The sequence below is a fragment of the Panthera pardus genome, unplaced genomic scaffold, assembly GCF_024362965.1.
Source record: "Panthera pardus isolate Hobbes unplaced genomic scaffold, ASM2436296v1 HiC_scaffold_11, whole genome shotgun sequence".
Taxonomy (NCBI): domain Eukaryota; kingdom Metazoa; phylum Chordata; class Mammalia; order Carnivora; family Felidae; genus Panthera; species Panthera pardus.
The window spans coordinates 26,782,456-26,797,986 of NW_026526666.1; the positions used below are offsets into that span (position 1 = coordinate 26,782,456).

General features: G+C 35.2%; 1 protein-coding gene across 8 annotated transcripts in view; it reads right to left on the reverse strand.

Moving 5' to 3' along the window:
- The window catches only part of ABCD3 (ATP binding cassette subfamily D member 3), a 114,530-nt gene that overhangs the window by 37,604 nt on the left and 61,395 nt on the right, over positions 1 to 15,531 (reverse strand). For 5 of the 8 annotated variants that reach the window (XM_053892220.1, XM_019457558.2, XM_019457559.2 and 2 more), the window contains 3 exons: positions 12,596 to 12,632; positions 5,794 to 5,892; positions 1,894 to 1,982 (listed from right to left, as the gene is read on the reverse strand). In XM_053892220.1, coding sequence (XP_053748195.1) covers positions 1,894 to 1,982; positions 5,794 to 5,820 — 116 coding nt within the window. In that variant the 5' untranslated portion in view covers positions 5,821 to 5,892; positions 12,596 to 12,632. Of the gene's footprint in view, positions 1 to 1,893; positions 1,983 to 5,793; positions 5,893 to 12,595; positions 12,633 to 13,572; positions 13,639 to 15,531 lie in introns of all 8 variants that reach the window. The other 3 variants (XM_053892214.1, XM_053892226.1, XM_053892231.1) reach the window with 2 other exon arrangements.

The following is a 15,531-nucleotide window of genomic DNA, read 5'->3' on the forward strand; positions in this document are numbered from 1 at the left end:
AAGACAACAAACAGGTGATGTTTTCAAAATTCTAACAAAAAATGAATTCCAAGTTGGAATGCATTAATAGCTAAATTATCAGTCAAGTTTAAGAGGAGAAGAAAGACTATCAGATCTACAAGGAAGGCCTCAAAAATTTACTTCCCTGGTATCCTTTCTCAGAAAAAGACTGCACCTGCCAAAATGAGAAAGTAAACTAAGGAAGAGGGAGACAAAGGATTCAGAAAACAGGTTATTTAATACAAAAGAGAAAGATAAAGGAAATTCCCAAGATCATGATAAAAGCAAATTCAAAAAGGACTGCTATTTAGTGAGCCTAAAGTGCAATCAATACTGAGTAGAGCAGGAAGACAAGAAATTGACAAGAGGTATGAGGCGCAGTGGAAATAGAGATAAAAATCAAATCCTGGTGTGCAGGACCATATTACAACACTGTAAAGATTTTACAGTTTGTCAGGAAGTCTGAGCCGAATTAGTAAGAAGTAGGCAAAGAACTAAGGCAAACAAACAAAAACTTGTGATTTTTAAATGCCAGGAAAAACAAAAAGTTGTACATAAAAGAAACTACCAAAGTGCAGCATGTAGCTCAGCGGTAAACAGTCAAAATCACGTAAACAATAAATTCTAACTTAACAATAAATAAGGTAGAACATGAGAGGGTGAGCACGGGTAGGAGTATAAAAGAGCAAATTCTCATCTTCCAAAGTAGGAAATAAATGCATGTTCTCTAACACTGAAAAACCTAGGACAGTAACGTAAGTTACATTGAAACGCAGAGACAGAGATGAAATGGTAAAAACAAAAGAAAAGAAAAGAACTGACTCTGGGAGCGACAGTTAAAGTGGAAGAATGGGGCACAGGACTAGTGTGTTCATGACTAAGTCCAGTTCATGTACTCCTTTTTAAGCTGTTCACGTACTACTCTGATTAAAAGAAAAAGACAGGGGACTGACCACAGGTTTCAGGGAGACCTGTGTCGACTACAAGAGCCCACACAATTACGCATGTTCTAAGGCGTGTAGTTGGGGCTTTAGTCCTTTGCAAATGACTTTCTGTATTCTCCTAGAGAGATGAGTCAAAACAAGGGCACAAAGCATTCTTTCTCATCCTATAAATCCTGAGAAACAAATCGAGAAAGAAAAAAAAAAAAAATCAACCCTTATTTCAAAATTTGGGAACATTAAAAAATTTTAAGTACTGTCATTCAAAATGAACGAATTAATTTAGATTAATTAAGTACTTTAAGAAATTCTCCGATAAAATATTGCACACTAGGAAATAGAATTCCAAGAAAAATATTTTACTCTGATGTTCAAATTGGTATCATAAGGAGTAAAATCTTTATTAAGATAAATGTTAATATCCCAGCTGTTACTGTTTTTAAATTCAAAATGATCACATGTAGTGATAATATACAGAAAGGCTATATTGAAAAAAACACAATAAAGCACTAACTTCAAAAATTGAAGAAAATGTCTAAGAATTGTTTTCTTCTTTCCAGTAAACATTCTCAATGTGATTCCCTGAAACGCTCTGATCTTTTCCTCCAAATTATCTGATTAATTTCAAATATCCAACTTGGTGACTTTTTTAAACCCCTATTACAGCATTTAATACACTGCCTTTTAATTTGTTTATTTGTCCCGAGCCCTGTATAAACTGTCAGCTCTGCAGGGCTTGGTACAGGGTCTCTCCTGTTCACCAATATATCCCTATCACAGAGTAGCGTGGTGCCTGGCACATGGGAAACACTCATTTAAGTAAATGAACAAATACATCACCTGAGTTAAATATTTATATGTAATTTAGAATCTATTTCTTGCTTAAGATAATGTTATATAGGAGACAAATTAGTATTTTATACATATAGGAGGAAGGTGAATAGAAAAGTACCTTTCAATGAGTGTCCCATTTTGAATCATCCAAACATCACAGTATGTTCGAGACACCAGCATAACAGCAATAAGTATCAAGTAACCTGTCTAAAATAAACCAGGCACAGTAAATTAAATAAATGCATTTTTAAAGGTTAAAAGAAACATTATTTTGGTAAAGATTTTTGATTTCTAAATTCAAATCTTTATTCTAGCTTTAATACAGTAGCTGACATTTTACCTACAGGTAATTTTTAAATATAATTTTAAAAGAATTTAAAAATACAAATGAAAAAAGCCTTAAAATCATTTAATCTAACTCTGTCATCCAGAATTCAAAGTGAATCCCAGGCAGGTCAAACGACTTCCCTTCATACAATTAGCCAATAACAGAAGGTAGCAGTAGAACTTAAATTACCTGAGGCACAGTGTATTATGATTGTCCTGTACTGTGAATATACAAGTGTAATAAAGAAAAAGGACAGTAACTGTTAATGTACAGTTAAATGACTAACACATATTAAAGGCTAAAAGTTTGCCTAATGGAATAAATTTGGTTCAATTTGTTAGAAAAATCTCTAATACTGCCCCTGCCCTCAATTTAGTTATTTACACATAAAATAAGAAATAAAATAAGATTTACATATAAAATAAGAAATAAAAAATAAGAAAACAGAGCATAGGAGACAAGTATATTTCCATCGCTTCATGTGATAAGTGGCAGGACAGGAAGGCCTGGGGTGGCAAAAGAGGGTTATGACATTAGGAACAAATCAAACAGACCAAGGAAAACAAAGGAGAGAATGAGGATTATGAGTAAAGAAAGATGAAGGATTTAATGGGAAACAGAAAATAGATTAAAACCGTATGAATAATGGTATTGCATATCCAGCAGAATTTACCAGAATTAAGCTACTGTAAGCCTCTAAGTAGAACAAAATGTGAAAAAGTGTCATTTAGGGGACATTACTTAAACAATGCTGTGGAAAACAGATCACCGAGGGGAAAAGATGAGAGACTGAGTGAGGAGTCAACTCTCTCTGCGAGATGAGAGCCTACCCTCCAACCTCCAACACACACACCATTCAAAGCTGACCCCACTTAAATCTTCTAAACTGGAGGAATAATGACAGTAACATAGAAGCTCAAGTCAGGGAAGAGGACATGTGGCAGCAGGGACATTTGTTGGATAATGTATTTAAAGTTAAAGATATGGAGTCGAGTGGCAACTGCAACTATTATTTATGTAACTTTTACAAAACAAATAGTTTTTTAAAAAGGTGAAGGTACTCAAAATACAGCACTTTCCGTGAAGACGAGGCAGGGAGTCATAAACACAGAACAACGAAACCACAAGAAAAGACAATGTCAAAGAAAGTCTGTGTAACTGAGCAGTGAAAGCTGCTACCCCAACATCTGCCAGAAAGCAAAGATACCATCTTCCTACACTCGCCACCATCTGAAAGTTAGGTATGCAACTGGCAACAGAAGAATCTCTTCATTTCAATAAACACTATGGGCAGATGTCACTTTAACTGTAATGCTAACTTTCAATTCAGATCTTAAACACAATTTCAATCCTAAATTAATCACTGACATATAAAGGAAACACTAGACAAAGATAGTTTCTTTTTTCCTTCATTTTATGCTCTTGGCTTAATTTTTCCCTGAAATAAGTACCCACCTGACTTGGCTCACTTTAGCAAAATCTGGCAAACTTTGATTACTGACACTCCTGAAGCACCTTTCTACAAAGAAGTCCTTAGAATCACTACTATTCCCACGGTTAATGGGTCTGTGAACATGTCATAAACTAAAGATCTGCACTGATTTAGGCAGTCCTTTACCTCATGATATAGATCAACTTCCATATATCCATATGCAGTATTATCATTTCTCTATTTCCTAAATCAGTTAGTCTCTCTATCCCTACTTCCAATCTCCTGTGATTTCTATGGGAGTTTACTTCACTTTGGTGAACTGGGGTTAAACTTGGATTTTTATATTTCTCAAAGATAGTGTGCAAAATGACTCTGCAGCATGGCTAGGCCTAGACAAAGCTGCGAGGTTGGCCAATTTAGGCCCTTCTTATCTTCCTTACTAATTCCCGGAGACCCATCCAATGTCTCACATTCATTTTATGCTCAGCAAACCCTTGCTAAAAGGTCAAATAAGTACTGAACTGCTAACTCATAAGAGGGGAATATACAAATCTTTCCAGAGAAGTTTGTATTTTAAATAAGAATTCTTCAGTCAGGTGGTTGGAGAATGAGAAAACTTCACAAGAAGATACTGAGCATTAAGCTACTTTTTATCAATATCTGTTTTTGCTGGGGTAGAGGGCAGGATGTCATAGACATGAGGTCATGAAAGCACAAGAGCACAGAGCCTGACTACAAAATAGCAAAGAATATTCTAAGCAGATGATACTGAAAGACAGGTCAAAGTCAGGTTGTGACTTACCCTACAAAACATTTAAAAATAAAGAAAGGAGCAGATTTAAAAAGTGTCAGTGTGATCTCATTTTTATTAAAATATGTACTATACACCAAAATAACAACAGAAGTTCTGAGAGGCTAATAGGTACCAAGAAGAAAAAAATCTACCTGCATTTTCCAATTTTTCTTCAAGGAACATGCATTATCTCTATCTTATTTGGGGGAAAAAATGCTACTAAATTATTTTTTACAGTTGCGTAACAGTGGAATCCACAAGCCACCATGCCAAAGTGAAGTAGAAAGAGAGCAAGTCCAGTGTGACGAAGGAATGTGCATTCTCTTTGGGGATTACAGTGCACTGGGAACTTCCTATCTTTTTCTTGCTATTCACAGATTATAAGGCTAATGGTTTTTAAAATGTGAACAATGGAAAACACGTTTCGAGAAAATAAATTTGTCAGAGAAGATAAAAAGGGGAGCTTCTTTGAAGTGAAACTAACTAAAGAACACTACAATATCCAGGTTAAGAATATTCAGAATGAAAAATGATCCAATCCCAGTGACTGAAAAGATGAATTATGGGAAAGAGAGTGAAAGGTAATGATATTTCTAGCGGTACAGACGGTGACTAAAGATGGAGAACACAGCATTATCTTATTTTTTAATCATTAAAAATACTCCTCAAATAATGATAAAGGTAATACTGATTAAAAGGGCAAAGGAAAAGATAATAAAAATTTATTCCTAGAACCAGCTCACTTACTGAAACTACTGGGAAAATTCATATATCATTTTGGGCATCTCAAAAACATATTTAATCAAATACAAAAGCATAACCCTCAAACATACTCCATCCATAAATCAATGTGACTTGTTAATATCTCAATGATATAAAAATGTTTGTCTTTCTAAATTTAATCTTGTTTTTATTAACAGAATTTAGCTATAAGAAAACAATACGGGGGCACTTGGGTGGCTCAGTTGGTTAAGCATCTGACTCAACTTCAGCACAGCTCATGGTCTCACGGTCATGGGATTAAGCCCCGTACCAGGCTCCTCCAAGATTGTTTAGGATATTCATTCTTTCTCTTTCTCTTTCTCTCTTTCTCTCTCTCTCTCTCTCTCTCCCCCCTCCCCTCTCCCTGCCCCTCCCCAGCTCAAGTGCACACGCACCCTCTCTTTCTCCCTCAAATTAATTAATTAAAAAATACAACACCATTTAAGGTAGCTGCAGTGAAGTACTCTACCTAGCATGTCACACAAAATATAATGAATATTTCATAAACAAGAGAAAACTATTTAAAAATTGGCACCAAACAACAAGAGTACTTACATGACAGGAGATGATTAAAAAAAAATTAAAATTTAGTAGGAGTCTTCATTACCTACACAGAAAACATCTGACCTGTAGAATAACAAAAGCTATTGGTCTGATCTCATGTAACCTCAAAAGTTAAACAATATAATTTCATAAGACTTACCTCTTTACAAAATGTTCTAGGGACCATGATTTTCAGAATCCGTGTGAGTCTTAAAAGAAACACCTTGTCCACCACAGCTCGCTCTTTTTTCCCCTCTTTCTACATTAAAACGAAAAAAGTTAAGATATTTATAACAAATAAGATTAAAGAACCACATTTCATCGAAGTCAGTAATAACAATTATCAAAATGGATATTGCATTCAGAGAGTGCAAACTTGCACTGCTCTTCAAACATGCTTTCAAGAAAATAAAATGTTATCAGAAACTGAATAAAGAAGTGAGAAGTTCTGGGCCACGGGAATATCCGGGAGAACACTGCAAGCAGAAGAAACAGCAAGTGTAAAATGCCAAGGTGAAAGCTCATTTAGATGCTTGAGGAACAACGAAATGGCAATCTGGCTGGAACTAGAAGCATAGAAGCAAAGGATAGAAGCAGAAGATGAGATCAGAGAGACAGCTAAGAAATGGTCAAGTACTTACTATTATCCACTTCCTGATTAACAGTAGAATGTTTTTAAAATCCTGAACAGGAATTTTCCTGGTATTAATTACCGGGAACTTTTAGTTTCCTATATTTATCATTTAGCATTTCCAACATGCAATCTACCAACTCACTCTCTCTTCCTCGTAAACTCTAAGACAAGGTACCTTTACTCCTACAGCTCACATTCTAACAGGAGAAATACAGATAAAAATAAACCAATAAATTGTTACAGGTACACTAGGCAGGACCAGAAGAAAAAGACGGATTCAGCTAGGATGAAAGCAAGAGCTCTTTGGGGAGGTGACATTTAAGCTGCGACATAAAGTGAAGCCATGTGATAACTTTGGGACAGGAGGGTAGTCAAGCACAGGGAACACCAAACACAAAAACCCAGCGTTGAGAATTAAAATTAGTGCATACACCGAAGAGCAAGAGTGTAGAAATGCTAAAGCAAAGAGAACAAAAATGAGAAAAGCTGAAGAGGTTGACATGGCCTGCAAAAGACAGACCCTTGAGGCCACAGTAAGGACTTAGAGTTTATTGCCAGTGTAGTGGGAAACCACTGAAGAAACTTAAGAGCAGTGATTAATCTTACCATCCTCAGACATTTCTTCTTTTAAGTGTTCGCAAGGATAAAGAAAATGTAAGATGAACTGGGTATGGTAGAGGCTATTTACTTTATTACCCCTGGACTGTTTGGAAGAATATACAGGAGAAACTTCCTGCAGTAGGCAACACACACCAGAAGGATCCCATCCCCTCCCTAGACCCTTCCCCACTTCCCATAATCAAAGTTACTTATTTGTTAACTACTAGGCTCTTGATAAACAATACCCATGGTATAGTAAATTCTATAGTTAAACTTTAGTGTAAATATGTTTCATCTAAGCTGATGAACCTGAAATGAATAGTTTGTATACTGAATCAGAATAATAATAATCTTCCATCTGTATGTCAGATGCTAAGTGCCTTATATTTATATAATCTTAACAGGCACTGACTGCATTACAGAACTGTAAACCAAGAAAGGAAGTCTGAAGGCACTGTATTTGTACAGTTACATCAGGAAGACTAAGATGGGTAACAATCAGCCTACCCTGTTACTGCTAGAACAGAGCTTAGGTCTTTCAAACCTTATGAAGGTTGCAAAACTCGTTCTACTGAATTAGAGGCCCAGTCTACTTCATTCACACATGCATGCATTCATTCAATAAATACTCACTCAGTCCCAGGCACTGTTCTGAATGATGTGGATACACCAGTAAGTAAAACAGACCAAAAGTGCTACTTACAGTCTATTTGTTTTTTTTAATTTATTTTTTAATGTTTTTATTTATTTTTGAGAGAGAGCGAGCAGGAATGGGTTAGGGGCAGGAGACTGAGAGAGAATCTGAAGCAGGCTCTGCACGGACAGCAGCAAGCCCAACGTGGGACTCAAATTCATGAACCGTGAGATCATGACCTGAGCCAAAGTGGGATGCTTAACCAACTGAGCCACTCAGGCGCCCCCAGTCTATTTACTTTAGCTAGCTTATTCTTCTCAAGCTAAACCCTACAACTTCAACTGAAATCTCCCCTTTTACTTCCCCCAACTGACAAAATATAGGAAAAAAAAATAAAGACAAGGCAATAGATATCAACTGCCTTTAAAAAAAAAAGTTAAAACTTCTACTTTCAAGTTTTTCCTCCTGTCACTGCCTCCCTACCACACCTTACTGCACATGTAGTCAATACCTTGAATAAACAGAGTAGTAATAAATTAAATGGCCATCTTCTGACTTAAACAGAGGATTACCTATTTCTAGTTGCTTTCAAAAAACGATCTAGGGAAAACAATGAGGACAGTTTTAGAAAAGTTATGAGAAAGTCACATTGAAGCACTTTAAAATATTAACAGCTACTTGGTATATAATTCTTCCTCCTCTTTTACTACTGCTCCTATTGTCACCACTCCTAACCCATAAGCTTTCTGAAAGCCTGACTTGATTTGCATTTCATTTCAAGCCATGAAGGAACTGAATATATACTTCCTAAAGTCATCACCGCATGTTTTGCAAAGAAACCCCTGGACTAGAAGGCTGGCTCAGAAAGGCTGAAGACGTACCAAAATGCTCTACCAGTCTTGACACGTAATAAAACTCATACCTGAAACCAATCTAAAGGAGAGCATCTACAGAGACAGTACATTTCATAAGCACTACTAGCCCATCCTATGAATTCACTTCAATTTCACAATTGACTTTCCCCACCTGGAACTTCCCACTATTTCTTTAAAAATACAAAAAAAACACTTTGATGTTACAAATTTAAAACTTAAATTATAGAAAAAGCAAACCATTAGATAAAGACCATTTAAATAATGAAAGAAAAATGCAACCAGAAAATAATGTACCTAACACTCAGGAGGCAACTAGGTCAAAGGGCAAAAAGAAGTTCCAACTGATGTGCCAATCAACTTAGAAAGGTGAGATGAACTAGAATGAACTAAAACAGATGTTTGAAACAGCAAATAAAATAAAAGGTCATATGGCGCTGACAAGAGTGTAAGCATTCCGGTATATTGTTGGGAAAGTGCAAATTGATACGACTATCATGTAATACCTATAATAGCAACTAACAAAATGTAAAATGTACACGGGGTGTAAAATGTAAAATAACACAGCATATTTACTTTTAGGAACTTAACCTATTGGTGTTCCTGCACATATGCTTAAACACATAAATGAAAAACATCTGCACACCGTATATTATCATAAAATCAAAACCTAAATATGCATCAATAATGATATAGTATATAAATTATAGAAAATTTATGCAATGAAAATTCTACACACCTGTAAAAAAGGAAGCAGCTCCTATTTATACAACAAAATACTACAGACCAGTTACATTAACTAGATCTTCAGCTATCAACACAGACATTAACATTGAAACTAAAAAACATTAAGCTGAAAAAAAGTAGAATGATACATCCATGATTCAATTTATAGAATTTTTAACATGCAAAATAGTTCTACTTACACTAATGTTTATGAAGATACACATACATACAAACACCCCATCAGTATAAAACATGCATGGGAATGCTAAATTCTCCATTTGAATTTATGGTTCCCCATAAACACAGTACTGTGTTTACCTTTATATATTTTGAGTTTTATGTCATGTATACTGCCATCAAAATTAAATAAGTATTTTTAAATCAACTCAACTATGTCTTTATACTACTGTGTAACTCTATTAAATCTTCTTCTTAAATCTCATGTCTTGTGAAAATTGTACCATCCCACCAAACATTATAAAAAAATTTCAATGAAAAAAACATTCCCTTTTTAACTGCTTTCCCTCCTAAGTAACACATTAACTACAGAAAAATTAAAAAGTCTGAAGAGCAAAAATAAGGAGCCTATACCTATCATTTAGAGACATCAACTACCAGGCAAATATCCCATCAGATTTCATTTCAGCATATATGTATATATGTGTATATGTGCTCACTTCCTATAAATTTTACAAATGTGGTATAAGTGTGCATACTGTATTATATCCCTTTGTCAACTATTTAATCTAACATAAAGTTATCTTGCTCACACTATACAATGAGCAAATAAGTATATGCTAAAAAAAAGTTATACAAAAATAGAAATTAAAGAATCAGTGAATGAATTTAGCTGTACTGACAAGTTTTAATGATGTCCTAGAACTTGATATGATATGATGCAGATGGTAGATATAACTAAGATAATTAAGGTTTGATTACTCAGATATAATTTAGATATGAGATTATGAAGATGGAAATATGCCAGACATTGAGATAAACAAACCTTGTCCCATTCTTCACAGTCAGAGAAAAAGATCACAGAAACCAAAGAACAGCAATTTTGACATCAATCTCTGGAATATTCAGAGAACAGACATTATATGGAAGATCTGGGTACATTAAGAGACACTAATTACTAGAAGCCAGCATGAGTTTACTAGGAATAAGTCATGTCTAACTCTTCCCATTTTCTTCTTTGTTAAGAACATTTTACTAGTATATTAACTGACATGTATAATGTAAGCTCCACAAGGGTAAGGACTTATATTCATATCTGCTGTACACCCAGAGACAAGACCAATAACTAGACATATATGAAGGGATCAATCAATATTTGTTGAGAGATCGACTTTATAAATGAATCAATAAACTTATCAAGAATTGATGTTCTTAGAAAATTACTGTGGCCCTTAATAAAGAAATATGAACCTGATTTTGCTATAGTTGGATATAGTCATAGCCAAATAAACCATAACCGAAAACAAGCAAACAAATTAAGAGATGCTGGAGTAACCTCCTTGGTCCTAATTACGTAGTCAATAATATCAGCAATTCTGAAGAAGAATGAGAAGGCCAATTTAAATTACTGAAAATGGGGCACCTGGGTGGTCCAGGTCATGATCTCATGGGTCATGGGTTTGAGCCCCACATCAGGCTCTGTGCTGACAGCTCAGAGCCTGGGGCCTGCTTTGGATTCTGTGTCTCCCTCTCTCTCTGCCCCTCCCCCACTTGAGCTCTCTGTATCTCTCTCAAAAACAAACAAGCATTAAAAAATTTTAGGGCGCCTGGGTGGCTCAGCCAGTGAAGTATCTGACTTCGGCTCAGGTCATGATCTCACAGTTTGTGAGTTCGAGTCCCACGTCAGGCTCTTTGCTGACAGCTCAGCGCCTAGAGCCTGCTTCAGATTCTGTGTCTCCCTCTCTCTCTGCCCCTCCCCTGCTCATGCTCTGTCTCTGTCTCTCAAAAATAAATAAATATTAAAATAAATAAATAAGTAACTAAAATTTTAATTATGGAGAATGCCTTCTACCGGACTTATTAGACGTCAGAATTACATTCAAACTTACACTAACAGTACAGACATACTATAGTATAGACTAATAGCACATATCCAACAAGCTGCCATGTATAGAAATAAATATTTATTTAAAATAAATCAACTAAGTTACCATACGATCCAGCAATTCCACTTCTAGGTATTTACTCAAAAGAAATGAAAACACAGGTTCACACAAAAATTTGCACATGAATGTTCATAGCAGCATTATTCCTTACAACCTAAAAATGAAAACAACCTAAATTTCCCTCAACTGATAAATGGATAAATAAAATGTGGTAAATCTATGCAACAGAATATTATTTGGCAATAAAAAGGAATGAAATACTGATACATGCAACAACACAAATGAACCTTGAAAATGTCATGCTAAATAAAAGAAGCAGTCATAACATACCACATATTATATGATTCTTTTTACATAAAATTTCTGAAACAGGCAAATCACAGAAATAGAAAATAGATTAGTGATTACTGGGGTCTAAAAGAAGAGGTTAATGAGGAGTGATTGTTAATGGGCATGGAATTTCTTTTTGGGGAGAAGACAATTTCCTAAAATTAGTCCACACAACTCTGCGAATATACTGAACTGTATCCTTGAATGGATAAATCTTATAGTCTATAAATTACATCTCAATAAAGCTGTTATTAAAGAAGAAATTCAACTGATGAATACAGATGTAGGGAATCTGCCAACAGAGTTGTTCAACAGAAAGTAACTGAAGGAAGGATGCCTGGGTGGCTCCTCCCCCACTCGCCCTCTGTCTCTCTCTCAAAAATAAACAAACATTAAAATAATTTTTTTTAAGGATAAATGAAGGTTACAATCTACCAAAAACTCAATTCAATGTAAACAGCAGTTAGGAGCAAAGACATAAATGTAATTCTAGGCTGAATTTCAGCAATATGGCTTTCATATTAAGAGAGGTAATAGTGCTGATATATTCCATGCTAGTCAAGTGTTCTAGACTAAGAATAATGTCTAGAGAAACTAATCAGTGTAGGTCCAGAAGAATGTATATGGAATTGAAAAAGATTGGAAACCATGACAGATAGATAGAAGATAGATAAACTATCTTCAAACAATATGAAAGTCTATTAGAGAAAACAGAGCAGGCTTGTCCTATATGGCTACAAAAGACAAAATAGAATCAATCACTAAGAGGGTAGAGGGGAAGATTAATCTCATGATGGGCTGGAACTAATACAGTAATGGCTGCCTCCTAGGTGTTACTACTCCTCATCATATGAACAGATTCAAGTAAATACTGTAAGTCACCTATCAAGGAATCCTATTTCAAAAAGAATTCCTATAATAAACAGTGGATTGAATAATAAGTTCCCTTCTAATTCTAATATCATTTTATCCTAATTCAAATTTATGTAACAAAATAAATGAAATACATGAAATCCCAAAGAGTAGGTTATTTAAAATTTTACCTCATTGTTCTGTAATGGTGGTTTTCCATTTTTCTTACTGCAGAGGAAAAAAGAAAAGAGAAAGAGCTTTATTTGCAAACTGTTCCCATCATAAAAATTATTTTAAGACATCAGAAGAATATACCAAATTCTCCAAGTGAGTTCCTTCTTTTTCATATCACACAAAGATAGAACATATTAAATATAATACTCCAGCTGCCCCTTACTAAGTATTATTTAGAGAAAATGCTCAATATGTTAACTACTACTATATCAAGCATTGTATTATTAATTTTTAATACACACACACTCATTTTCCCATGGAGAGGCAGAGTCTATTTCTCCATCTTTGAATCAAGGTTTGGCCATGCAAACTGCTTCCACCAATGGGATATTAGCAAATTAACACAAGCAAGGGCTTGCAAACTATTTGTGCACTGGGCTCTCTTGCTGCTAGGAATCTTCTCCCAGCCATGTGAGCAATCCCAGATTAGTGGCCTAAAGGAGGAAGGACCATGTGCCATTCCATGTTACAAATAGAAAACTGACTTGGTACATAAGTGGCATGGTTCATGCTATTCAAAAGCGATTAATCTGGTAATTACATCTAGGTCTGACCACTAATTTAGGTTACCTCCCTAAACAACATAATAATCAGGCTTAGGTTCTTTTTGTAACACACTATCATAGAACCCTATAATTCTGTACAACACTGATCACATTTTAAATCTCTTTTGATGGATAATTCCTCCCTATAAATCAGTTCCATGAGATCAGGAGCTACTGCAGGTTGGTCGCTCCAAAGTAGACATGAGGTGCTGTTTGGGGTACAAAATGTTTACTGGGGATCAATACCTATGAAAGGAAAGCAAGTCTAGACAAAACTCAAACTGTGATGCAGGCCCAATAAAATTTCAACCAACCAGGCAGGAAACCCTGTAGCAAGTACTGTCCATAAGAGTGCTCTGTGAAAGGTTGAAAAGGCCAGGTCTTTTTACCTTTTCCTTGTTCAGTCTACAAATGCATGCTGGTCCAGAAAGGTCAATCACTTGGGGAAGGTGACTCTGTAACAAAGGCAGACTCTAAGATGCAGGCAGAAGGGGTCACTTGGTTATCCAACTCCTTATAGCTGGACAGTAAGCCCTTATTTGAGGGGAATGTGGGTAGCATACCTCCGTGTCTACAGGGGGCATATATTGTTCAATCCTCTATGTTCAACACTTAGTGGGGCTCCAACAATCTAAAATGAACACTTTCAGTTATAAGATACCAGATCACTGAACAAGGCTAGCAAGCCAAACTTAACTACAATTTAGTAAATGCTCTTATTGTAAGAGTGCTTGGGTTTATTATTTTTTCTATTTTCAATTGTATTACAGGATTGCTTTTCTGTTTTAAATTTTTTATGAGATTGTAAAACTGTTTTAGAAAATGCCTTTATATATATGTTCAGGCAGGTGCAATTAATTATGAGCTCTCTTTTACAGGCTTTCTAAATTCCACTTTTTAATTTTTTTTTTAATTTTTTTTTTTTTTAACGTTTATTTATTTTTGAGACAGAGCATGAACGGGGGCGGGTCAGAGAGAGAGGGAGACACAGAATCTGAAACAGGCTCCAGGCTCTGAGCTGTCAGCACAGAGCCCGACGCGGGGCTCGAACTCACGGACCGTGAGATCATGACCTGAGCTGAAGTCGGACGCTTAACCGACTGAGCCACCCAGGCGCCCCTAAATTCCACTTTTTAAAACAATTCTTTAAGGGGTGTCTGGGTGGCTCGGTCGGTTGAGCATCCCACACTTGATTTCGACTCAGGTCACGATCTCAGTTTTGCGAGTTCTAGCCTGGCCGTCAGGCGCTGACAGCATGGAGCCTGCTTGAGATTCTCCCCCTTTCTCTGCCCCTCCCCCACTCACACTCTCTGTCTCCAAATAAATAAATAAACTTTAAAAAAAAGAATTATTTAATGTTTTCCATGAAAGTTCTCAATATTGAAGACACTAGCTACATAAATATATGTAGATCATTTAGGATAAATTAGAATTTTATGATAAATTTTATGATAAATTAGAATTTATTAGAATTAGTATGCCAGAATCCTAATTATTGAGTTACATGTTTTCACTTGAAATGTCATGCTACAGCCTGGAGAGAAGTTCATTTACTTCCAAAATATGATCTACTTACCAGTAGGCAGATTCAATTCTAACAAATATTCAGTATTTACCTTTTCTTGATTTTTATCTTATGAAACTAAAAAAGGCTCTACAACAGTCATGTCTTCTACTCTTGTGTATTCTTTGGCTACCAAAAAGATCAACTAACCAGCTAAATGCATTAAAATAAAGGTCAACGTGTTCAAAATATATTGCTGATTTTTACACTAATGGCAAGGTATCTGTAATAACTACAACAGTCATTAGTCAATAGTTGTCTTGTTACATTTCAGAGTACAACAAAATTCATTTAAAGATAATGTTACATAAATTTTTTATAAAAATAGCTATATTTTCCCAAACAAAAAAGTTAGTTAGGAAAGTGGCACTGTCTTATATTTCGGAAAATCTTATTCATGTCTGACTTAATAGAAGAAAACTGGGTTCTCATATCGGAGTCATTCTTTCTATTGTGATACAGATAGTTGTCAAATGGGAGTACTTCATAATTTTCATAACTATAATGTTACAGTGCAGTATGAAATCAATGAACCTCTTTGTACCCTATACAATAAAATCCATTGGTCTATAGTACATTACTTTTGGTGGATATTTTATCCATGCAAAATTCTGTAATATGCATTTGAGTTTTGGAAAATACTGATTCACTGAGTTGTGTAGCAGACCTTCCAAATGTAATATATTTTATTATGCAATATTTTAAAAATTATATTTGTTAATACTGCCACCAATCTCATCAGAAAAGTTTTTTGTTTAATTTTAGAGACAGAGGGTAAGTGCAA